We start from the raw sequence: 27,814 nt of genomic DNA on the forward strand, positions 1-27,814 counted from the left end.
AAGAAAATTGCACTGCACCTCTGTTCAATTTTCTTTCTCTATGGCTTTTTTCAAGTCGTTTGACATAAACAGCACTTAACTGCATACTACATTAAGGAAAGGAAAAGAAAATTATTAATATCAAATATTATGTGTTTCTTAAAAATATAATTATCTAGCTACTGAGCAAATAATCACTATCTACCTAATTCAAGGCAGAATGGTTTGTGGTTACAGCCTGTCCAAAAGGAGAAAAATAAAAATAAACTTTTTTATGTGTGATATAATTTTGGCGGGTAAATGATATTTTGTATTAGAACTACCTACCAAATTTAAGGCAGAATGGCTTATGGTCACACTCTGTCCAAAATAGGAAAAAAAAAAATAACTTTTTTATGTGTGGTATAATTTGGCGGGTAAATGAGATTTTGTATTTTCACTAACTACCAAATTCAAGGCAGAATGGCTTGTGGTCACAACCTGTCCGAAAGGAAAAAAAGAAAAATAAACTTTTTTACGTGTGATATAATTTTGACGGATTTTGAGTAAATGAGATCTTGTATTTTCACTACCTACCAAATTCAAGGTAGAATTGCCTGTGGTCACACTCTGTCCAAAATAGGAAAAATAAAAATAACTTTTTTATGTATGGTATAATTTTGGCGGGTAAACGATATCTTGTATTAGCACTATCTTCAAAATTCAAGGCAGAATGGCTTGTGGTCAGAGCCTGTCCAAAAGGAGAAAAATAAAAATAAACTTTTTTATCTATGTTATAATTTTGGCGGGTAAAAGATATCTTATTTTTACCACTATTATTAAATATAAAATAAATATTACAGTAACTAATAATTGAGCGTTATAAGTGTTGTTATAATGACTGAAATATCATCAGATAACACCTCAGTGAAGGTGACTCGGCGTCCAGTAAGCAATAACAACAACACGGGGTCTAATGAAAGCGGTAATCGATTTGTCATATCAAAGTGTAGAAGGTATTGATGCATTCTTGTTACTTTCCGATATATTTTCTTATTTAACTAAAGTATGAGTTTATAAAGTTTCCAAATATTGTATGCCACATATAACATTGTAAAATGACCTTCCAGCAATAGTATTTCAACTATACTTAGTAGTAGGCAACTCACTTGCCGGGTGTTGCGGGTACTTATGGGCGACGGTAACCACTTACCATCAGGTGTAGTGCCCCAAGTTGGCCCCTCATTCTATAAAAAAGTCTTCAATAGTATTAATCTATACATATAAATAAAATTGGATCTCTTTGTAATATTGAAATAACCGTTTTTTACTACATGCATATGAATATAAATACGGTACATACACCAAAATAACATTTTTTACAATTTTTGTCTGTCTGTGTGTTTGATCCGGCTAATCTCGAAATGGCTGGACCGATTTTGACGGGACTTTTTTGGCAGGTAGCTGATGTAATAAGGAATAACTTAGGCTACTTTTATTTTAGAAAAATAAAGTTAAATTTCACGCGGACGAAGTCGCGAGTACAGCTAGTCTAATATATAAAGTCCCTCATCATAGTGTTCGTTAGGATCGAACTCCTCCGATATAGCTTGACTGATATTTGTAAAATGTTGTGTATATTTGGTGGATCTGAAAATCGTCGGTAGGTCGCAGACTATTTTAATACCCCTATGATACAATCGTGGTCCACCCGACAAAAAAAAATATTTTGTACATAATTTTATAAACATTTTTTTTTATTTGTATTAAAACATACTGTATTTTTTTAATTTTCTATTTATTTAATTTCAAACTCGTAATTTTTACTCTTCTACCATCAACCCCTATTTTTTAATAGTGATATTAATTTATGTGGAAAACGTTTGTCGGGTTAGCTAGTATATATAATAACTAGCTACTTGCCCCGGCTTCGCACGCGTATACATATATTATATATATAAACCTTCCTCTAGAATCACTCTATGGATTAAAAGAAACCGCCTCAAAATCCGTTGCATAGTTTTAAAATTTTAAACATACCTATATAGGGACGGACAGACAGCGACAGCGACTTTGTTTTATACTATGTAATGATATATTTACATTTTTTCTAGAGATGCCAATGATAATATAAACCAAGAGACCAGTGACGATACTGAGCATGAAGAGGTATGTTTTCTATTATATTTTCAATCCATACTAACATAAATAATAAAGTAGGCTTGTCTGTCTGTCTCTACTTACTTTTTGGCGGTTAAACGGGTAAACAGATCCTAGTAAAATTTAACGTAAAGATAGATTGCGTAACGAGGACTGAATACTTTTTTTTTGCATAAGCAATAATCTGGAAGGGGTTGAAATAGGGGATGGGAGCTTGCGCTGACGAAGTTGCTAGTTAAATGTTCAAAAGGTAGACTTACGGGTTTTATCCATGGTTTATCCAATACTGGTGCTCTAGGTAACGTCAACTTATTTGTTTCTTTAGTCATAAAAAATCATATGTATAAGTGACGATATACATACATTCATAGGTGATGGTAACAACTTTCCATACAGTGGGTCGTCAATTTATTTGTCTTTCTAGTCATAAAAATCATATGTATGACGATATATATACATAGACGACGGAGACAACTTTCCATCATGTGGGTCGAAAACTCGTTTGTTATTGTAGTCACAAAACATATTGCAAAATTTATATATATATATATATATATATATATATATATTATGCGCTAATTAATTAAAATGAAATTAATTATTAAATGTCAGTGAAGCACACGATTCCCTGCTGTATAATGAAACCGATTTAAAACCTCTACTAAAGTTTCCACACCTTCCATTACAAAATTAAATGAGTTAGCGTAGTGGCGGATAGCATTGTGTAACCACACTTCCACTGAATGCTAATTAATTAGTCGCTATATTATTTACTATATATATATATATATATGTCTATCTATATATCTATATATATACATAACTCAAAGGTGACTGACATAGTGATCTATCAACACAGCCCAAACCACTGGACGGTTCGGGCTGAAATTTGACATGCAGGTAGATGTTATTATAGAACATATTCTATTTCTATGTAGAAAGGATTTTGATTAATTCTACCCCCAAGGGGATAAAATCGGGGTCGAAAGTATATATGAAACTTTGTCAATTTTAAACCGATCGGGCTGAGACTTTGCATGCATAAAGCTACTATGACGTAGGCATCCCCTAAGAAAGGATTTTGATAAATTCCATCCCTTTTCGTTCGTTAGTCTCGCTAAAACTTGAGAACGGCTGAACCGATTTGGCTAATTTTAGTCTTGAAATATTCTTGGAAGTCGAGGGTAGGTTTAAACGGTGATAAAACGAAGAAATTGCATGTAAAATGGTAAAAACAACAATTATATTTTCCCATACAAACGGCTGATACCTGTCAAACAGGGGGCGTTCAGAAATTTATTGCGTAACTTCAAAAAACCTTTGACATATTTAACTTTGAAGCGGAATTCGCGAGGTCAGTTAGTATATAATTAAAAATACTATCGTATACAATTAATACTTGTTGTAAATTACTGTAAATATATCATTATTTTTAATCTTATTAATATTAAAACGCGAAAGTTTGTGAGTATGGATGTTTGTCACTCTCTCACGCAAAAATTACTGAACGGATTTTGTTGAAACTTTACAGTAATATAGCTTATGCATCAGAATAACACATAGGCTATTTATATTGAAATATGAACGCGAGTGAAACCGCGGTCACAGCAAGTATATTATATATGTATAATACATTATTAGAAATATATACGTATGTTTGTAGAGATTACTATCGGTATACTGCCGGTCCGGTAAGCTGGGAGCAGCGCACTACACGCTACAGACCGGGGAGGTGGGTTCAATTCTGTAGTTCTGTACAATGTTTGATATATTTGAAAATAAGAAGAGTCTGCAAAAATAGTACTGAAATTCCCGTACATAGTTATAAAATATTAGTGCAAAAACAAACAGAAGTATAAAATAAATAAAGTGTATCTACTACACTAATATCGATTTGTTTTTGAGAGTATCACGGTCTTTGCAGACTAATCTTTTTTTGTACGACGGTGGCAAACAAACATACGGCTCATCTGATGGTAAACGGTAACCGTAGCCTATGGACGCCTGAAATACCAGAGCAATCACGGGCCCGTTGTCTACTCTTAAAAAATCTTAATATACCCTTCTTGAAGAATCCATGCTGTAGTCGCTAGAGAAAACTTAGAAAGGTAGTTCATTCCACAGTTAAGTGTGCGCGGGAGGAAGCTCCTCTGAAGCCGAACTGATCGAGACCCCTTAGGTTCCAGCGTGTGGGGATGCATTCTTTAAATAAACATGACGTTATTCTTAATAATATTATAAACGCGAAAGTTTGTGAGTATGGATGTATGTTACGCTTTCACGCAGAAACTACTGAACTGATTTTGATGAAACTTTAGAGTGATATAGATTATACATATAAATAATATATGGGCTATAAATTTAAGAACAGCTAGTATTAAATAAATTAGCAAGTAACAATTCATATACAAAAGTATAACCTGCACTATCAGTATGTGTATTACAATAACAAAGCGATTTTTTTTGTTAAAAGGAAAAAAGTGATATAGCTTATACATCAGAATAACACGTAGGCTATAAATTTCACGCGAGTGAAATCGAGACACAGCTAGTATACCATATTTGCAACTAACTCCCTTATGTCTATCAGCTGTACGTACTTGAAGAGATAATGGACCGCCCACCAGAATTCCAAATGTTCTTAAATCTGTTCCGCCAAGTGGAACCAGCTAAGATTCTTCTAGAAGGAAAGTCACAGAGCACCTTCGTACAGACAGTCAAAACGACGGTGTTCGATTGTGACGCCAGTGGTCAGGGAACTTGCAAGCTGATACTTTTATCCGCAAGGGAATACAGTAAGTTAGATTCCGAATATCCAATATTACTTAGAAGTAAATTGCTATGACAAACAAACTGACGGTCCATCTGATGATAAGCGGGCATGACGTCATTATATGATGCCCATGGTACCTTGAGTGGCCATTCCTCAGGACTAAGATGTCAGGCATCTATATCCTGTAATTTACTGCCATATCTCAGCATCAACTGACACGTATCTTACAAAGCAAGCTGCTTGGTGACTGAAATACCTTGATGAGACAAAGGTAAATTTTCTTGAGTTTGGTCCTCCTTAATAATTGACTTACTGCCACCTTTCATCTGACGGGCATCTATCAAAGCAAGCTGCTTGGCAAAAAAATGCAACATTTCTGGACTATGTGAACTTGTGCCTCCTTAATAAATTAAAATTAAAATTAAAATATAATTTATTCATGTAAGACATTTTAGCCACTTATAAACGTCAAATTTTTTATATTATAATTTTTTCCCTACCGTCCAATTCAGTATATATCCATGATCCAATTGAGAAGAACTGGCAAGAAACTCAATTAAATTACTTTTTCTTTTAAAACCAGTTTATTTACAATGTATATTTATATAGGTGTATATGTCTAACATTAACTTCCGTGTATGAACTGGCTTGGCTGATAATGTTTCGTTCAGAGGCAAAACTCTTATCGCATTATGGGTGTAGATCCAATAATTGTCGCAATTTGATCACCAATAGAGAAGATCATAACGATTCCAGTAGCGGTGGTCAGGTTTCCGCACAGAATGTTTGTGCTCTCACACATGTAGCGGAATTAAACAAAATAATATAAATTCAATAATTGTTGAAAACTCGGATTATTTGACTGGTAGTTATTAAATATCATAGGTTTCGAAGCCTGCAAACGTCGTATCCACTCCCTCTCGCTGCCCAACGAGCCACCCAATTGTACAGAAGATGAAAGGAAACTGTACATTAGGACCGTTGTAGATTTCTCTCACGTACAGAGCGTGCACGCACTCGGTGCGCTGCTCCGGTACTTAGACCTCAACTGGTCCAGTCTTGCCATGGAGTTGCATAGCAAACCACAGTTTTTGAGCTTAAGGAAAATTTCCCTGTAAGTTGTATTATTATTATCTTTGAAAACACACAATAGACAAATACAAACAGTCATACTCATGTATGTAGCATGCAAGAATCAAACACGCGACGTTCGAATTTAAAGCAGTGTGCTAAACGGCTAGACTACCACTAAAATGTCCTTGTACCGTAGACCATATTTGCACGAAGATCCTTTTATGGTTAGTATCTTTGACCTTGTTCAAACGGGATGGAGGACCGGACTTGACGAACTCTATCATGGAGCCTCTACTCTCAGCTGTGCCGTTGCCAGTAGTTTTCTTGATATCCGGCTCGAAGGACCAATAACACGGCTGTCAATGGCAGAATGTCTCTTATGATTAAAATAAATAACTTATCGATCTTTTACGTCTAGCACAGCGAATATTTGACACAAACTTAAATAATAAACAAAAATTTAGCAGTCAAAAATAGTTATAAAACAAGTTAAAACTAGAAACAGAGGTCTGTCGCTAACAATGGTCCTGTTTTTTTTATATCATACGTTTTCAGTGCAGATATAGTGACAATAGACGAAGACACGTACCGTGGTCTCCAGATATTCAGCGCGGTGTCACACCCCAGTAACTTCAAGAAAGGCGTACAAGGCAGTAACAAGGAGGGTCTCAGCTTGTTACACGTCTTCAGCAAATGCTCCTCCAAGGTTGGCCAGAGCAGAATGAGGTAATCAACTTATTTATAACTTGCGACTTATTAATATTTATATAATTTTAATGTCTTCTTTTCTCTTTTTTTTTTCTTTTCTCGTACACGTATGTATGGCTGATCTAATGACCAAATTATTCTATAACATTTTCTAGGTTTGCTGGAAGAAATCTCTTTTTAGAGTTAAGCTCGTCCTTGTATATTACTGCTATTTTTTTTCCTGTGTGTGTACAATAAAGAATTATTTATTTATTTATGTTACATTATACAATTATGATACTACAGGCAAATTAGTAAATTGACTATAACATGCACCGTGCTTTTTTTTCTTATGGGCCTTCTGGATGGGGTAACTGGCCTGACCTCATGTTCATCTTAACATCCTCCACTGTTGCCCCGCCAGCGTGAACCGTTAGCGCAGACGGATGTACCATTTCATTATCATCCACAAAAAAAATACTAGATTCAAAGACAAACTTGCTGTTACTAAGTATCGTTTAGAAAAGTCATTGACTTTTACAATAAAATACAAAACGATGTACAGCCATTCATAACATTAATACTAGATCTAAAGACAAACTTGCTGTCCCCAAGCATCGTTTAGTCAATAGGTCCTTTATGGGAATGGGTATAAAAAATTACAAGAAAATACCAAAGGATATACCGGAATTACCTTTAAGTCAATTCTAAACATCTGTTAAATCATATTTACTGAGCAAAGCCTATTACTCACTAAACGATTACTTGAATGACGAGCGTGCATGGCAATAGTTGATCATGCACGGGATTTTTATTTAATGTTAGGTGTTCATACCTACATAAGTACACAATGACTTAATGAAAAAAAGGATATTCAATTGAGTTTCTTGCCATTTCTTCTCAGTTGAATCAATCAATGAAAAAAAATATTAATATAAAATTTTTTACGTTCATAAGCGGCTAAAATGTCCTACATGAATGAATTATTTTTTATTTGATTTGATACAGAACCAAAATTTTGTGACAACCAATGTCATCCAATCACATTACTCTACAGAATATTCCTGCAGCATCCCACTAAGGATATGTCAGTGCTGAAGCTGCGTCAGGACGTAGTGGCCTTCTTTATGCGGCCGCAGAATGAGTGCACAATGAAGAATATTTGCTCCTCCCTCAGATTCATCAAAAATGTTAATGTTCGTAATAATCTTCTGTTTAATTATTTAGACCCCTTCCTTTACCCATGTAAAAGAAGAGAGGAAAACCTATGGTATGGTACCTATTGTAGTAGAACATTATATAGCTAAAGAGAAGGCCGAAGAACTGTAATGGGTGGTAGAACATTGTATATATGTACATAAAGAGAAAGTCGTAGAACAGAAGAATCTTCTTCTGTTCTTTGACTAACGATAAATACGATCATAATATTATATTAACGATATAATAATAATCATAATAAATCCATTTATTGCCATTATTAGTATAGTAATATAGTTACACATACATATTTAATATGATTGGCAATAGGTACAAACTCAGCTATTGCTGGACTGATGCGCGTCCAGCACTGGTTTTCAGTTTGTACGTACGCACACATAATGAAATAAAAACTTAACAAATTAATACATAAATACGCAATGCATGAGTAGGTACCTACACAAAAATTCATAAACGCGGAATTGTATGAGTATCGATGGATGGATGAATTTTAAATTAAAAACAGACACTTTAATTTTATCTATTTGTGTAGATATATTTTGAAATGGTTATCCAGGGAGTTATTGTTACTAACTGTGCCCGCGGTTTCACACTCGTTAAATTTATTCTACATCAGATGAACATATAAGCTAAGCTATATTATTGTAAAGTTTCATTAAAATCCGTTCAGTAGTTTTTGCGTGAAAGAGTAATAAACATTTATCCATACACATGAACTGTAGCTATTATAATAGCTCTAATATTCCTTTTAGGGTATACTTACAAAAATGAAGGCGTTATCAGCAAAATCTTATCAATGGAAGTCTCTTTATAATGTAAGTTTAATAGTAGATAGTAAATTATTATGACTTTTACGGTAACATTTACCATTAGGTGCTTTATTTCATTACCACCATCCTGGTTTACAAAAAATCTATGAAATATATTAGGCTTACAGGTACTGGTTAAGCACACCACCGCCTCGCTTCTGATGGTCGTTGGTTTGATTCCTCGCATGATGCAAACATTTGTATCCATGAGTATGACTGATACAAACAGTGTCGGTCTAAATGTTCTATATGTATATTATATATCTAAAAAAAATTATTCAACTATTTCTATCAGTTGTCACAGAAAGATTTTCTAGCAGCTTTTCTTTCAGAAGCTTTAGCTAGCTTAACTTGGGTCTAGATGGCGCTGTGTGAATTGTCCTGATATTATTATTATTATTATAATTTTGTGTGTGCAGTACCATAGGACTAGATTTCGCTGTATGAATAGTCCTGCGTTATTATTATTATTATAATTCTGTGTGTGCAGACATTATACAATGCAGTGTTGATATGTGAGATCTGCGAAAATGCGGGAAATGCGAGCGAATTCTTGCAGCAACTCGCATCCTGCGATAACAACAAATTGTATGAAGTAAGTTGTACAAAAAATATATTAACTGGTGGTCTACGTTATTGTATCTATCTTAAATCTGTAGAAACTACAGTACATATTATATTACTAGCTGCACCCGCGACTTCGTCCGCGTGGAATTTAACTTTATTTTTCTAAAATAAGAGTAGCCTAAGTTACTCCTTATTACATCAGCTACCTGCGAAAACAGTCCCGTCAAAATCGGTTCAGCCATTTCAGAGATTAGCCGGAACAAACAGACAGACAGACAAAAATTGTAAAAAATGTTATTTTGGTGTATGTACCGTATTTATATTCATATGCATGTAGTAAAAAACGGTTATTTTTTATGTAAATACTCTCTTTCCAGAGGTTGTCTGTAAGAGATTGCATTAGCGATAAGAACGCCTTTTTTACTTAGTTTTTTTTATGTTTTTAATTTTGTTCATGTCCTTTATATGTTGGTGCAATAAAGTGTTATAATATAATAATAATCTGGTCAAGATCGCTGGAAGGCGTTGGATGCGAGCAGCGCAGGACCGATCGTCGTGGAGATCTTTGGGGGAGGCCTATGTCCAGCAGTGGACGTCTTCCGGGCTGCGATGATGATGATGATGATGAATATAATAATAATATTTCCATATTACAAACAGACACTCCATTTTTATATATATGTATAGAATAATAATAATTTATATAGATGGCGTTATATATGAACAGAATAATAGATTTCGACCTGTCCAAATCTGAAGGGAAGTTTACAGTGAAGGCTGGAGTAGATCCCGACTTAGATATAAGTAAGTATATTTTTGTAATATAAACGATTTGTATACAATTCCTAAACTAATAATAAACCTGGACAAGTAACGTAACGTCACCTAGTCCCAAGCTAAGCAGAGCTTGCGTTATGGGTACTATACAACTAAAATATATTTATTTGTAATGTTAGATTTACAAAAAAAAATGGTTGTAAGTTGCCTAGTACGCATAATAAGACCAGAATAATACTCAAATTGGTGCAAACAATGATATTAATGAATACCAATGTTTGTATCATGTGAGGAATCGAAGCTTCAACCATCGGAAGTAAGATCGTTAGCTCAAACACTAACCTACCGAGGCCGATCACTATAGTGATATAGGTACAATTGATGATGTTATTATAGTATTACTTTATATGTCAACAAAAAAATATTACTGTAAAGTTTCATCAAAATCCGTTCAGTAGCTTTTGCGTGAAAGAGTAACAAACATCCATACTTACAAACTTTCGCGTTTATAATATTATTATGATCAAGACTTGTATATCCAAGTTGTACTAATGAAAGAAAATTATAATTTAAAAACACAGTACAATTCTTTTAACCATTTTGATTGACTCTATAGAGAAGCAGACCATGGCAAGCCTTCATGGGCTGATGTCGGAGACAGCTAAGGTGGAAATGGAGCGTCTGCCGATGTTCATCGAGGAGTGCACAATGCTGTACATGCCACACTTGGGCTACCTGCTCGGGGTGAAGGCCTGGAGTGACGACCTCACCATGGATCAGAAGCAGTTGCCTAACATGAAGTTTATGGTAAATATTTTTTTGTTTATCTGATAGTAAGCGGTTTCCCTAGAATATAAACATTAACATAATTGTAAGGTACATATAAAAATAATAAATAAATAAGCTAGTTTCTGTCAAATTTTGTATTCGTACAATAAATATCGTCCTGTGTTTTACTCGCTTTTTATTGCTTAATTATTCACATACACTACATAAGGAGCAGGACATTATCAACTATATATGGACCAGGAGTAACCTAACATTGATGGTGACGCAGCTGGAGTCAAGTCATAACGCGAGTTTCAAGGCATTTAGGGCCCGGGTCCCAATCAACATGCTGCCTACCTTCATGAAAGAAAACTACTGGCCGAAGGGGATGGTGTATCGGCGCTACCGTGGAAGATTGCCGTCGTCAGTGCCGTGACCACAGAGACAATTTATTTATATTATTATTACATATGTATGAGGTGTTAGTCTATAAGGTATTTATAATATGGGCCATTCATTCCATTAGTCATTATTTACTCAGTTTCAGAATAACGACTATATACATTACAAGAGTAAAGGCTGCGAAGGTAAGAAAAAAAAATGATTGACATTCTCAATCGAAATTTTAAATTTAAAGTCAATTATAAATATTTACCTGTAATATGCCGACAATTGTTTTATATTATCACTTATAGTGAAAAGAGTAACGGCAGTAGAATCAATCGTCAAACGTCATCTATAAATAATAGTAACCTTAATTAATCATAAAATACTATTCAAAAACACTTAAAATTAAGTTCAGTTAAATAGACCATTCCATTTTTAATTAATTTAATTCTATTCTATTCCATTTTCTCCCACTCCAGTCTTTTATTTATCTATTATACTTTAGAGTTAGACGTGATGATAGGCGACACATACCCTGAGATAGTGGCGCACGAGACGCGCATCATGATGAGGCTCACCAACATCGTGCTGGAGAACCTCAGCACCCTCGCCGACGTTATCGACAAGTGCGCCGAACTTGATTGGTAAATACTGATATTTAATAATCATCTTTATTTGTCTCTATATATAATAATAAAATTTAGAAGTAATAAACGAGTCAAAACGTTTTATAAATCAAAGGGAGTGAGTCCACCCTCTCTGCTATTCTGTTATAAGCCTTTATTAGTAAATTAATGCAATGACAAATCCACGACGACTAGTACTAGTACTTAAATTCTAAGCTAGTACTAACAAAATAAACACAAAAATTTACAATATTACAAACTAATAAAATTGGACAATAACAAATTTAAATAAAATATATCATGCTGTAGGAACATTCATGCTTGAGAGCAGATCATTATCGTCTATGCACCACAATGGTTATGGTTATCACAAAATATATAGTGTTAAACTAATAGTTTATACTATGGTAAATGATTACCAATACCAAAGCTAATCCCAAGCTCTAACAATGCCAGAGATATAATAAAAGTCGGTCTTTTAGGATAGAAGGAAGCTCTTTGCCCGTAATTTTCAATATCGTATCTATTAGGAATAACCAAAGTCGATACTTGATTCCACCACGTGGTTTTCCTAGTCATAAATTATATTTTTATGGACCTTGTTAGTTATGTCACTGTACCAAGCAATCTTAGATTTATTTCAAGATTTATCCCAAAATATACATACCAAAGGCCATCGTAATTTGATCACCGTTTAAATTGGGCGTGGGATAAATCGAAGACAAATACTGTATTTTTTAACAATGATCTCTCACTTTCTTTCTGAAATGCATTAAATAAAATAGATAAAAAAGAAATTGTGATTTCATTGAAGATTTCATTGAATAAGTTCTTATAGTTATGTGATTTTTTTTCAGTCTAATATCAATATCTAAGGTATGCAAGGAGTTAAACTTTGTGCGGCCCACATTGACTGATGAGAAGATAATCAGCATCAAACAAGGGAGGCATCCCCTTCACGTCCTCAACTGCGAGAACTTCGTGCCCAACGACGCCGAGTCAAACCAGGAAGCAGGATATGTTAAGATACTGACTGGACCCAATTCTAGCGGGAAGTCAGTTTATATGAAACAGATTGGTGAGTTGTAGCAGAATATCATTTCGAATCTAGTATCTTGCGCGTTCTCTTTCTTCTGATGATAATGCTTTCCGAATGAACGGTAAAATAGAATAGATATATAATACTCATAATAGATATGACTCAAAATCAAAAAATCTTTATTCATAGATCTATTACAGACTCTTATGATGTGTCAAATTTACTGTCAGTCGGAATGCTTTCGAGACACGAAGAACTGATTCAGATCTTATTCTGTTCAAATGAGCATGTACATGTTTACAATAATGCAGATTATTTTTTAATGAAGCAACCCTATGATACAATGGAGCCTTTGCGTCGCCAATGACAGACGCATGCCTTATATGTTTTAAAACAGTAAACTAAATGGGTAAAACATAAACTGGCCCATGCGATACCAACTACGCTTAGTGCAGAAACCGTTGTAAAAAACACAACTGATCACTTTGTTAAGATCTATGTTTATAAAGTTGTGTCTTATGTGAAATGTTTTTCTTGATATAAATATTATTATTATTGTATATGATAGTTCCAAATTTGTATAATAGCGCTGATAGTGTACCTGGCACACATCGGCAGCTTCGTGCCGGCGGAGACGGCCACAGTAGGGACGGTAGACCGGCTATACTCGCGGCTTCACTCCGCGGAGTGTGTCGCCGCGCACATGTCGGCCTTCCTCGTCGACCTGCGGCAGGTAACTACCATCTACCATCCCCAAAATATAGTCCTGAGCAGGAATGCTTCGCTCCTCCGTCATACCTATTATTCTACCACTTATTCGAAACGCATACTCATCACAAGAAGAATGAGCAAGAAACTGGAGTGTTGCATGATATTTTATTTTATGGTACCCTTGCCTGCGCAAATGCTTACACTGAAGACCTTATTTATTATAACAAATTTGATTGTATATAAGCCGACTAGACTGGACTCATCCGTCATACTCGTAAGGGAGTGCTGCTTATGCCTTCTCTAAAATCTACGTCTTTTTAATTGTATGTACCAGTTGGTTGTGTATTTAATATTTTGACCCCAATGAATTTGTGCTAGTTGGTAGTTTGTATCCACATATTTCAACTTAGAAATGTAAAGTTACAACTAAATTTTAAAAAGCAACATGCAACTTTCCTTCTCGTTCTTCATGTGATTAGTCTCCAAACCCGCGGATGACTTATATAGCCGCAGAAGGCCAACTCTTGCCTGACGGATAGTCATATCCGTTAGACAGCAGGGCACCGCTAGGGCTTCGAACTTCAACTCAGGCCGTCGTAACTTCAAACCCCGTTTGAATTGGATGGGGATCAACCGGGGCACCGGTGAAAGCGTTCTCTTGATTTTTTTTTTAATGTTTCTGTCCCTCTAGATGGCGCTGGCTCTTCAAGAGTCTACCTCGAATTCGTTGATCATAATCGACGAGTTCGGCAAGGGTACATCAGAGGTCGATGGGCTAGCGCTCCTGGCTGCTTGTCTCAACACGTTCCTGTTCCAAGGCGAGAGCTGCCCTCATGTCTTCCTCTCCACGCATTTCCTCAACATCAAGGATTACATTGTCAAAACGCCGATTGTCAAGTTCCTGGCAAGTATTTGATAACACAAAACAATATGGTAACTTCATCAGGGATACACTGTAAAATATTCTGCGTGAGTACCTCAGTCTCACCTATTTCAGCCGTCAGCTTGATATGTGAAAGGAATCATCAAAATGTATAACTAATAACCAAGATAGAACATAACATATTACGTTTAATTAAGAGATATTACTTGTGGAAGTTACTTGTTCATCTTACAAACGTTCAGCACCGAATGTCTCCTCAGAATCTATTTTCCTTTCTCCCTACCTGCACATTTACCCCACCACAGTTATTTAAAACAGATGGCGCTGACTGATTCCAGAACGTAATACAGTGGCGCCCCCAAACTATCAAAGTGGCGATAACTGACATTTTTTATAGTATAAAGACAAACGAGCTTGCAGCTCGCCTGATGGTAAGTGATTACCGCTGCTCATTAGCACCCGCAACACCAGGGGAACTGTAAGTGAGTTGCCAGCCTTTTAAGAAGGAAGCTCTTTTTTTAACGTTTTAATATCGTATTGGTTGGAAGGAGATTGTTAGCAATATGGATTATTAACCCGTTTGTGAGTAATGTAACATGTCAGATTGACCTCCATGCGGTTCCTTCTGGTTCAATTCCTGGTGATTTGCCACAATGTGCTAACTGACCTGACCTCATACTCATCTTATCATCCTCCACTGGTGCCCCGCCAGCGTATACCGTTAGCACAGGAGAGTGCACCAATCCATTATGATGCCTTAAAAAATATCGTATTGGTTCGGAAATACCATTTCTGGAAGCTCATTCCATAATGTGATTGTATGTGGCAAAAAATTTCTGGACTGTGGAGGACCGCCAATTTTTTCTACTAAGAAAGCAATATTTATAAAAAATATGACAAACAAACACATGTAGGTGACTTAAAGTTCATATTTACAGATTTATACATATTATATTTTATTAAAATATATTCACATATATAGAATAGAATAGAATAGAATAGAAAATAATTTATTCAAATAAACTTAATTTAAGCACTTTTGAATAGTCATAACAATTTGTTTTTTATCTACCACTTACTTATTTGTTTTTTATTATTTCTTATTTGTTTTTTACCTATTCACATATATAACTATAATAATATAAATATATATACATTTATACTCTTATTATATACATATACTATACTTATATACACATACAATCATTATTGTACAACACTAATTTAATTCATGAGCATACTCGAGCGAAACCCGTAGTATGCGGTTGGCCGGACTTTCTGTGATGTACTTACCTGAGAGTCGTCTAACAAGTTTTGTAACGCATCGCTTTGCTGCACCGTGCAGCGTCCGCTGCCGCTCGGTCATAGCCAGTTGCGATTATTCTGTATTAGGTTACCGTGTCGATTGTACGCTCATTTCAATTAAATAATTACGAGTTTATTGGGAGTATTTTTATCAATTACCCCAAACACAGAGTTTCGAACACGTATTACAAGACGGCGAGCCGGTGTTCTTGTTCCGTATCCGGGAGGGTGGCTCCTCGTCCAGCTTCGCGCTGCAGGTGGCCGCGGCCAGTGGCATACAGCAGCGGGTCATTGACCGGGCCACGGTGGTACTGGCTAGTCTCACGGTACGTACCGTTCATTCATAATTTAAGATCACTCTTGGCGGAGTTCTTGACCACGATTTTTTTTACATTTCTTTATAACTAGCTGTGCCCCTATTTATAACTAGCGAGCAGCGCAGGACCGATCGTCGTGGAGATCTTTGGGGGAGGCCTATGTCCAGCAGTGGACGTCTTCCGGGCTGCGATGATGATGATGATGATGTGCCCGCGATTTCACCTGCGTTAAATCTTATATATAAAATTCTCGTGTCACAGTTTTCGTTCCCATACCCCTCCGAAACGGCTTGACCGATTCTCATGAAATTTTGTGAGCGTATTGAATAGGTCTGAGAATCGGCCAACATCTATTTTTCATCTCCCTAAATGTTAGGGGTAGTCCACCCCTAATTTTTTTTTTAATTTAAGGCAAAACAACGTTTCCCGGGACAGCTAGTTTCAATATAAAATATAGCTTAGGTGATATTTTGATGCATAAGCTATATTACTGTAGTTTCATCAAAATCCGTTCGGTGTTTTTGCGGGAATGTGTAACAAATATCGATTCTTACAAACTTTCGCGTTAATAATAGCTTTTACCCGCGGCTTCGCTCGCATAACTTCATTACTGGCTGCTAGATGGCGCTGCAGTAGCAAAATATTGATATTTTATTTTTTTGTTTTTTTATAAAAATATTTGGTTTTTTTTAATAAAAAGTATCCTATGTTCATTCTAATACCTATAAGAACATGTGTACAAAATTTCATGATGATCGGTTCGGTAGTTTTTGGGGAAAAGTGTAACAAACATCCCTATTTTCACATTTATAATATTAGTAAGCTATAAAATTATTCATACATGCATATACAATAAATTAATAATACACACATTGAGTCTGTTTAAACAGAGTAGAAATTTCGTAAATGACTCATTACATATGTTACGATACCCAAAAGAGTCCTGTCTGTCAGTTTGTTAGGACTGAATGAAATTTAAAATTAAACCCTCTATAGTGTCCTAGTAATAATAGTTTACCGTTTACACTACGTGAATAAGTCCGAGGTTGATGGAATAAAAATACTTTATTTAACAATATAATTCCTGTGTTTCCCGCCATATTATATACAAGAATATAACGTATTTTCTTTTTATAATTATATGGCAACGGAATAACCATATACAGCCTAAACACTACGCCTGCAATTTTTTTTTTTGGTTTGCTCTGAAAACTATGACTGATTTATTTTTGTCACTCAAGTAACTATTATATTTATTTACTTTTGTCAATGTTGCTATTTGGTTGTTTGTATTCACATAAAATTCTAAATATGTAATGCTGAACAATATTTATTTAAAAGAGCAACACCCAAATTTCTCGCTCGTTCTTCTTGTAATGAATCTGCTTTCCGAATAAGCGGTAGAATAAAAAAAATATTGTATGACTATTTAAAATTGTTTCTATTAATTTTATTTGCATAAAGATTATTATTATTCTATTTATTCATATTTTAACATTATTTCAGAACAATTCCTTACCACCTGAAGACAAGAAGATCACAGCAAAACTGAGGGCCTTCACGGAAATAATAAAAAACGATCTCCTCACAAATGTTTAATTAATATCCATAAAATTTGTTTTATATATTAAATTACAATATGATATCTTTGCGTATATAACATTAATAAATATTTAATATAAAATACAAAATATATCAAAAAGAAATAATTACAACATATAGGCTGGCAATATACTGTTGACGTAACCGACTGTATGTTACCAGCCTAACTCTTATTACATCTACACTCAGCAAGCTGACTTGGCCAGCATTTTCGTAACCTATACATATAGAGAAACTGTGGGAATGTATGAGTCACATTCATACATACATTCTACGATACACACAATATTTTGACACAACGAAGCGCCTTTATAGCCACAATTTGAATCGGTTAAACCGATATTCTGGGTTGAAATCGTAACTGACCTCTTCACATGCCGTTAATCGATTCAGAACACTGACACCAGAATTATATATATTAGATTCAGCAATTCGTCATTAATATAATAATAAATACTTCATTATATATATATATATATATATATACAAGTACATTCGTTATACACATTCATAAGAAGCTGTGACAATGTGCTCATTCACATAAATTTGTGACAAATTTGGTTCAACCATTCAAATTTATAAAGAAGTATTAATATAGCCACCGATGAAAGATGTTAAAAATCTGAGATTTATAATAAATAATATAATTCTCATAATCATAATAATAATAATTTATTTCCTTACATGGTTCGGTTTTTATATTCATATTCAATATAGAATTCATACTCAGATTTACATCATACAATTATTTCAGTAACATTAATTACAATTAATTACAGTTATTGACTGTAAATAATTAGTGATGTTGTTAAATAAAAATTGCAATTAACGATGTTGGTGGTACAATAAGATATATACGTTATTAAGTAATTAACATTGTACACACTGTTTGTTCATCCAAATAAACTAAAATAAAAAACAATAACTCAACCACATTACCGTTACGCGAATAACCTTATAACTCTAGAACTCGAGTTATGGAGTTCTTCCCGCCGGCCAGGAATAGCTGCCTTTACACGACACGTTCTTTCACGATATAGCGCGGGAAAGCCAGTCTATAAATACATTAATTATGTGCATAGTCTGGCCATAAATACTGCTACAATTAAAAATAAACTAAATATTGCATTTGAATTTAGAATCCGTCATTCTTTAATTAATGTTCATTATATTTTCTTATTTTACTTGCGCCAGTCTATTACATTACATTAATCATCTATATAGCCTGGCCAAAAATACTCTTACAATTAAAAAGGAACTAAATATTATATTTGAATTTGGAATCTGTCATTCTTTAATGTATGTTCATAGCATTTTTTCATTTTTTCGCTTTTTCCCGAATCAGCTGTCACGCAGGACAGAACATAAAATGCAATCACTCAATCAATCGTGACTGATTGTGAGTTGAGTGATTTTATTCTTTTATTCAGCAGATTTTATTTTCCAAAACCCGTTTAAGATTTATAAATAATCAATCACTCTATAGTTATCTTTTATCTTTGCTACATACTCGGATATCCGCCATTTTTGAGTTTTAATGAATTAATACAAATTATTTAATTAATAAGTACACGTGAATGCGCTCTTGTTTGGGCGCGCGGTCTCTCTCGTTCTCTTCGTCTTCTATTCGCGCGTGAAAGAGCGTACGTGTAAAAGCAGCTTTAATTACACTTATATGTATCATTGTACTCATATCTAATATCATTCTGGAAAGTTCTCAAAAATATGCTATTTCGCGAGTATAATTATTAATATGATAATAATTTCATCGACTCGCAAAGCAAACACCAACACTCTTATTCATAAAAAGTAAAATAATAACTCTGGACTATTTAAACAGCGCCATCTAGTTCCAAAACTAAGCAGATCTTATTTTTTGATGAGTACTAGACTAGTGACAGAATATATTTTTTTTTATGATTTACTGACATAGAAAAAAACCCAGACCAATACAAACAACCATACTGAATGCATGAATGCCTGTAGCGTTCGAGGAATGAAACTCACAACCCTCGGAAATAAAGCAATGTACTAAACCGCTATATCATCGAGGACGTCAAACCAATTTTAACTAAGATATACTTTGTCACCGTCTTTTAAATTAAAAAAAAATCATTCGTCAGAAAGAGACAAAATAGTACAACATCATTTACACGTCTTTATGAATATGAGAGGAAGTGCTGATAGAAAACGTGGAGCTTTGAAGTCGATAAGCTTACATAGATTTCATTTGCTGCATAAGTTCTTCGAGTGAAAGCTCGGAGGCTGCCACCGCGCCGCCCGTGCTTGACTCCGGAGTGCTGTTATCTACTGGGATGCTGTACGCCACCTGTGATAATGTACAATGAGATAACAAAATGTCTAATTGTCTGTCTACTAATGTTTTTTTTTTATTCTTTTAATGCTTTTTTTTACTTAGTCCCCAAGTATGGTAATGCTTCTTAAGTTAGATTAAGTTTGCTTTAATTAAGTTCTGTTAGTTTTTAAGTAACCCGTCCTAAGAGGCTGAAATCCAGTCACCCAGGAGTTGTTGATGCCCGGGCAAGTGGATCGCCCCGATTCCATCCTTCACCCTTTATGCGAATGACCCGTGTCAGTCAATATAGAGCTTGATTAAAATACAATGGTGAATAAACTTATTTTAAAACTAACATATTATATGTGGATTAAACCATTGACCAATGGAAAATGAAACTGTACACAAAAATGTAGTTTTTTTTGGGAATTTTATTATATTTAATTATATCTGTACTGTTTTTTTCCTAATCATTGGCTCTAATATGATTGATCTCACTCGCCATTCACAGCATAACAGCCGCATGACGCCAGCAGTGTGCGCTAGAGACGACAGAATACTTCGTTCTCTTTCTCTCATTATACCTATTGCAATAAAATCCAAAAAAAAGAAAAATATTTTTACCTGAATACCGTCGACCAGCTTTAAATTGGACGTATCGTCTTCATCTGGCGTGTTTTCGTCCACTAGACTGATTCCTATAATCGACAGACACCCATATATATATTAAAATAAATATATAAATTATTATTATTATATATTATACATACAATAATACTGAATATAAATACGGTACTTACACCAAAATAACATTTTTTACGATCTTTGTTTGTCTGTCTGTATGTTTGTTCTAATCTCTGAACTGGACCGATTTTGACTGGGCTTTTTTTGGCAGGTAGCTGATGTAATAAGGAGTAACTTAGGCTACTTTTATTTTAGAAATATAAAGTTAAATTCCACGCGAACGAAGTCGCGAGTACAGTGTATTTAATAAAATTAAATTCGTAACATGAAAATCCTCGTATCCTCACGGCTACAACAAAATGGATATACTGTAGGATTCAAACTGGAAACCTAATGAATAGACAATGGGTACTGACCCCACTCGTTGTCAGCATGTACAGGGCCGGTATCCTCGGTGACTTCAGTGGCCAGCTCGACTGCGGGCCGCGACCGTACCTCGGCCTGTCGCACCAGACAGTAGCGATCGTCACACTGGGGGTTAGGCTGCGGAGTGAAAACAAAGGATAGTGACAGTAATAGACTAACGACTAACTAAATAGGGTGACGGCCTCGATGGTTTAGCGGTTTAGGACACCGCCTTCCGCTTTCGATGGTCGGGGGTTCGATTCCTAGCAACAATCATACTCATGAATACAAACATTTCTAATCATATGATTCTTTGTCCGGTCTGGTTTTTCTTTTTCATTTTATAGTAATATCTGCCCCTTCCTTTGTGGCGACATCTTTTAGACCTATTAAAAGTGTCCGGTCTGGATGTATTCTATGTATTTTTTTTTATATTTATAAAAAAATCAGTCGTCGAGAACCCACAACACAAGCTCTGGTTACTTGGGTCTAGATAGCGTTGTATGAATTATCCAAGGATAATAACTATATAAATTATGTACTTGCTTACCTTCAAACTCATTGTGGGGAAGAAATCTGTTAATGCACTGTATCCTAAATAATGGCTGACTGTCCCAAACTCCAAAAGATACTTTAGAGTGTTTTGAACTGAAATTAATCATAAAGTACTACATTATCAAATTTTACAACAAATATAGAGACGATTAGAGGGAAGGGAATTGTTAGTAATAACCTACTAGCAATTGTACATTGCTATCAGGTTATTACTCCACATTACTAGTGTCTACTAGTGTCTCTACAGTACTAGTGAGGTACTACTAGTTGAGGCGCTCCCGCTGGAAACCATCGTGGTAAATTGGCATTTGACTTACTGACTTGACCTCATGCTCATCTTAGTTTGTTACTCAAACATCCATACTCACAAACTTTCACGTTTATAATAATACTAGCTGTGGCCGCAGTTTCACCTGCGTTGAATGTCAATAAAAAAATATATGTGTTATCTGCATAAGCTACATTTCTGTAAAGTTTCATCAAAATCCCTTCAGTAGCTTTTGTATGAAAGAGTTACAAACCTCCGTCCATCCATCTATTCATCCATACTGACAAACTTTCGTGTTCATAAAAATAAAAAAATATTCATTAATAAGATTATTTTCAGTATCATAATGTTACCATTATTAGAAAAGAGCTTATTCCTTTTTAAAAGGCCGACAACGTACTTGCAATTCCCCTGGTGTTGCGGGTGCTCATGGGCGGCGGTAATCACTTACCATCAGGTGAGCCGCATGCTCGTTTGTCCCCTGTGTTATATAAAAAAAAATTACCTAAAAATCCAGCTACAATGCCCATAGTGGTGGGGAGGCTGGCCGCGCAGACACCCTCACGCTTCAGCGTCTTCTCGTCGATCTTCGAAGCTACCACCAGCGGCGGGGCGCACTGACAACAGACAATTATGTATATATACACACTACTGGTAACCTCGTGGTCGAAATTCCACAAAATTTAACAAGTCCCGTTAAAATCGGGGTCCAACCATATAAGTGATTAGCCGAAACAGACAGACAGATAGACAGACAAAAATTACAAAAAATGTTTTTTTGGTGTATGTACCGTATTTATATTCATATGCATATAGTAAAAACGGTTATTTCAATATTACAAACAGACACTCCAATTTTAGTTATATGTATAGATTAAAGAGATCGCAACTCACAGCAAAACACGCAGTCTCCCCGGGTATGATGAGCTGTATGTGGCCGGACACAGCGTTCTCACTCACACCGGACTCGAACCAGTTCTGGTTGAGCTCGTTGCAGGCGGTGTTGATCGCCATGCGGGCCTCGAAATTGTCTACACAGCTCAGCACCAGCTCCACAGGGCCGCCCGTCAGACTTCCCGTACTTGTAAAAAAAATTGGTTAACTAATCACCAACTTGCTCGTTCTTGTCATGAGAGAGCTTTCCGAAATTCCGAAAGAGCGGTAGATTAAAAAAATTGTTATGACTATTCAAAAGTGCTTAAATTAAGTTTATTTGAATAAATGATAGTAGTTATAAAGAATAGTCTCATGTGTGGTAGCAACACTGAAAATCAGCGCTGTGGTATATGTATACTACAGTATAAATGCTCAGTGGGAGTCACATTCTTACACGTCACGTTACTAGTATGTTTTAGCTTTTAAATTGTATAGTATATAAGATAGATAGCATGTAAGAATACTGTAATACTGAATAAATGTCTTTATTATTATTATTATAGTTTAGATAGTTGCGGGTAGTAACTGGAAGAGAAGGGCTGAAGACCGTGCCCAGTGGCGTGCCTTGAGAGAGGCCTATGTCCAGCAGTGGGCTAATGATGATGATGAATAAAGGATTTTCTATTCTATTCTATTCTACAAAAGTATAGAAATACTTAATGCACAGGGTTAGTCGGAAAGGGCATAAGGCGCAAAGATATGAAAGTACCCATGGTAATGAACAGCCTGTGTTCTATAACTTTCCCTAGAAAGTATATATTTTTTTTCAATAAAAATGGATTCTAAATCATAAAATACAGCAACAACAAAAAATACAGTCCTAACAACAACAGTCATTAGCCTTATAATAATAGGGAAATATAGAGCGAAATTTTTAGTTATATTAATGAATAACTTGTTATATTAAAATACAATAACAACAAAAGACACAGCCCTAACAACAACAGTCATTAGCCCTATAATAATAGGGAAATATATAGCGAAATTTATAGTTATATTAATGAATAACTTGTTATATTAAAATAGAATAACAACAAAAGACACAGCCCTAACAACAACAGTCATTAGCCCTATAACAATAGGGAAATATATAGCGAAATTTATAGTTATATTAATGAATAACTTGTTATATTAAAATACAATAACAACAAAAGACACAACCCTAACATCAGTTGTCCTTAGCCGTATCATAATAGGAAAATATATAACTAAATGACTGGTTTTTATTAATGAAAAATCTGTTATATTAAAATACAATAACAACAAAAGACACAGCCCTAATATCAGATATCATTAGCCCATAATAGGAAAATATGTAATGAAATTTAAAATTTTTATTAATTAATAACTTGTTATATTAAAATACAATAACAACAAAAGACACAATGTCATTAGCAGTATAATAATAGAACAAATATGTAACATTACTGGTTTTTATTAATGAGAAATCTGTTATATTAAAATACAATAATCACAAAAGACACAGCCCTAACATCAGCTGTCATCGTTACAATAATAGGAAAAATAGTAAAACATTTATTGTTTTATGAATGAAAATCAAAGATGTGATTTTTTAGATACACCTCTACTTCTAATTCATTAATTAAGAATGTCGCTGTTTTGGATTTAATACCAAAGAATAGGTTGTAATATCAATTATTAGTAACCCTGTAAAAAGAAAACACCCGCGACCATCGACAAGACGACTGTATCCTAAACCCTAAGCTGCTGCTTTGTTCAACATAACTATATATCAGCAGCCTAACCTATTAACAGCATAGAGCAGTTTAACTAAAACATATTGTGTTGAGAATTGTATTGTAATAAATATTAATTTCATTCTATAACAAACCTGATGGTGTCACAGAACTTCTGGAAATTCTCAACCGTCGTGATGTTGTAATTGTAGGCATCGATAGCTACATCTGGATTAATATTTTGCAGTGTTGCAGCTGCAGCGTCCACCTTGCTTAGACCGGCTTGGTGCGGTTGGAAGAACAGCCGGTTCATGTTAGCAAACTCCACTTTGTCATAATCAAACAAGATCAACTGCAATTAATTAAGAGTCAAATATAAAAAACCAAGGTTTTATTTAGAATGATTTTATGTAAAATTTCTTTACTCTTCATTAATAAAAAATATATATATTTATAGAGTTAATATTTAGAAATATCTTTCCCATACAATACTAGGCATGGTATAAATGCTCAGGAAGGATTAGGAAGGATCCAGTAAGGAAGATCATTATCTTATTCAGATCCTATTCAAGACAATTTATATAAAAAAACTGGCTTATCAAACAGACAATAATAAAAAATAATTCTTCCCTCTCCGGATAATAACATACAACATAAAGATAAAACAGCCTCAATGGTTAGTGGTGACTAACTAATCAGAAGAAAGGTAGTGTACCCATTATACAAACTGTACTTATCTCGAGACTAGATACAGACAATTCACACAGCATCATGCTATGTGAATGGTCCTGAGATATTAATTATGGCTTGAACTATTTCGCTTTCTTTCATAGGCTTGCTTTCAACATAGATTAATTCCCTTCAATCAATTAATAAGTGTTATAAATCAGTTATACCTTCCCAATACCACATCTGGTGAGCATCTCGGCAGTTACACTTCCAACTCCGCCCACTCCGACCACGGCCACGGACAGCTCACGGATTTTCTCATAGTTATCCACTATACCCATCCTTTTGAGCGCCATTAGTCGACTGACATAGAAGAATACATTATACATAAGTATTACTAAATTTGGATTGTTACTTTATAAAACTTCTCTGCCTGGGGAAAGGGGATTGTTTTTATTTATTGATGACAATGACACACCCATCTGCGCTAACAGTAAGAGGATTTTTTTTATTGATGACAGTAATGGGGTAAACTGGCAGGGCTCCAGTGGAGGATGACAAAATTAGCAAAATCTTAGGTCAAATGACAATTTACCAGAATGGTTTCCAGGGGGAACCATGTGAACCTGTCATGGTACATTGCTAGCAAAGTAATGTGGCTAAGAACCTCATTAGGTTCTTACCCACATTACTAACAAACCCCTTCCTTCCAAAAGGGTAATATTAGCAATGGGGACTTGTTACTCTATTGCTAACTATGAATCATGTAAGCTTAACTTCCATACAATTTTTGGTGAAATTTTCATTTCCTAACCTTATGCTCTTATTATCACAAATCGAAATCCTAATATCATCAATATTATTGTGCTATTTTAAGTGCACAAGCATAATATGCTTTGTTAAAATAAAAGTATGTATATTGATTATTTAAAAACTGAGAGGAAAAATTATGGTAAGATTATATAAATTGTAGCATTACGAACAGATATGTTAAGCACTGTTGAAAATATAAGAAAGCGATTGTGAACTGTATTGTATGTATTGTTTTATTTATAATATTATCTTTTTTATAACATATAAACTTAAAAGAATACCATCACCTATACTCTTAAGCTGACCCCAATGTACATGGTATTTTTAAATTGAGATTTATGTAAAAATTTAAACTTATGAAATAAGTACACATCAAGTAATAATATATAGGTAAGTTTGAAATAATAGTTTCCGACCTACCTGCTTGATTATGTCTTCCAAAATGTGTGAAAATTGTTACAATAATATATATTAGAAACTCCAACAAAAAGTGATTAAAACCTTATTAATAATTTGTTTTAATTTTTAAATAGAGAACTCTGTGTTCTCAAGGGCACAATTGTCTTTTGTTTCTGGGCCTCTTCATTATTTGCTACTGCGCTGTTACATATCGAAATTATAATAAAAATATAGAACTATAATTTAATATACAATTTACTGTTTTATAATTGTTTTTAACGATTACATACACACACCTCATTGAGATTCGCACAATATATTTAAAATGAGACAGATACTTGTAAAGCTTCTATATTATATGCGAAAGTCTCTGTTACATATAATACTTTAATAATTTCTCTATAGTTTGTGATTAAGGATGAAAAAATAGAATTTCTGACAATGGTATACGGTAACATATTGTTATGAAATTCAATTAAATAGAATATTGGAGGCACTCTTACGACTAAACAAAATTAACTTATACATTGTCCTAATACTAAATTAAAAATATTTACACATTAACAATTATTCTTTTGAATAATATTTATTGTTGAACATTGAGTACCTGTAGGGATTTGAGTCGACAACTTCCGAGGACATTACGTCTATTTTCTGTCTAACAGGCCCGGCATTGCCTTGTACGGCAGCCAGCTTAGCTTCCAGCTGCTCCACCTTCTTTTTCAATTCTTCTATCGTAGCCATTTCTACGATGTTTTTGATAAATTACAATAAAATACTCTTGGAAGTGATTCAGTTTAGAATTCGGAATCCACACAGAGGGAGTGACAGATAAAATTGACAACGTCAATAAAAACTGTCAACTTCACGTGGAAATATTGCCATGTAGCACTAGAAAATTGCCATAAAATATTTACATTAACATATTACCTCTTAAGTTAATGTGAATATTTTTTATGTATAATAAATCCTTAGCTTAGATTTTAGAATTTAAGTTAGTTTTAGGAACCAGCCTTAACAGGCTGTCAATCCAGTTACCATAGGTGTTGCAAGTGGAATTGATGGCAAGGCAAATGGATTTGGCCCAAGGACTCAACCTTCGGAGGGTGCAGAAGACCAGTATCAGTCAAAATTTCCATGAATGAATAACATAATTCGTATTCTGCGGCTGCGGGATTTCATACCAATCATATTTTATTAAAACAAGCAATTCGAATATTTATATTACATATATTATTATACTTTCGTGTTCTCTGTAGGTACAGACTACAGATACACAACAACTAAATAATGTTCACGGTATTACTAGAATATAGTACTAGTGGAGAGAAGGGATGGTTAGTAATGTGGACTAATAACCCCATTGTTTGCAATGTACCATGTCAGGTTGACCGCCACATGATTCACCCTGGAAAATTCATTTTTAACCGA

The 27,814-nt window shown here is 34.5% G+C and overlaps 2 protein-coding genes across 2 annotated transcripts; one reads left to right on the forward strand and one right to left on the reverse strand.

Moving 5' to 3' along the window:
- The first annotated feature begins 855 nt into the window (after positions 1–855).
- Positions 856–18,110, forward strand: LOC131849550 (mutS protein homolog 5-like). Its single transcript, XM_059199673.1, has 18 exons — positions 856–974; positions 2,073–2,127; positions 3,782–3,850; positions 4,709–4,913; positions 5,777–6,005; positions 6,521–6,691; positions 7,710–7,848; positions 8,623–8,685; positions 9,170–9,274; positions 9,954–10,050; positions 10,640–10,830; positions 11,333–11,378; positions 11,684–11,822; positions 12,662–12,882; positions 13,431–13,576; positions 14,246–14,458; positions 15,913–16,068; positions 17,566–18,110. The coding sequence occupies exons 1-18, from the start codon at positions 856–858 to the stop codon at positions 17,656–17,658; spliced, it is 2,457 nt and encodes an 818-aa protein (XP_059055656.1). The 3' UTR covers positions 17,659–18,110.
- A 1,539-nt stretch (positions 18,111–19,649) lies between these two features.
- Positions 19,650–27,127, reverse strand: LOC131844690 (ubiquitin-like modifier-activating enzyme 5). Its single transcript, XM_059193668.1, has 9 exons — positions 26,991–27,127; positions 25,399–25,534; positions 24,658–24,854; positions 22,764–22,950; positions 22,375–22,486; positions 21,597–21,694; positions 21,058–21,184; positions 20,582–20,655; positions 19,650–19,990 (listed from the first exon to the last, which is right to left on the reverse strand). Exons 1-9 carry the CDS (start codon positions 27,125–27,127, stop codon positions 19,877–19,879), a joined length of 1,182 nt encoding a protein of 393 aa, XP_059049651.1. The 3' UTR covers positions 19,650–19,876.
- Positions 27,128–27,814: the final 687 nt, after the last annotated feature.

This window comes from Achroia grisella, unplaced genomic scaffold (assembly GCF_030625045.1).
Source record: "Achroia grisella isolate CSIRO2021 unplaced genomic scaffold, CSIRO_AGI_Agris_v1 utg1056, whole genome shotgun sequence".
Taxonomy (NCBI): domain Eukaryota; kingdom Metazoa; phylum Arthropoda; class Insecta; order Lepidoptera; family Pyralidae; genus Achroia; species Achroia grisella.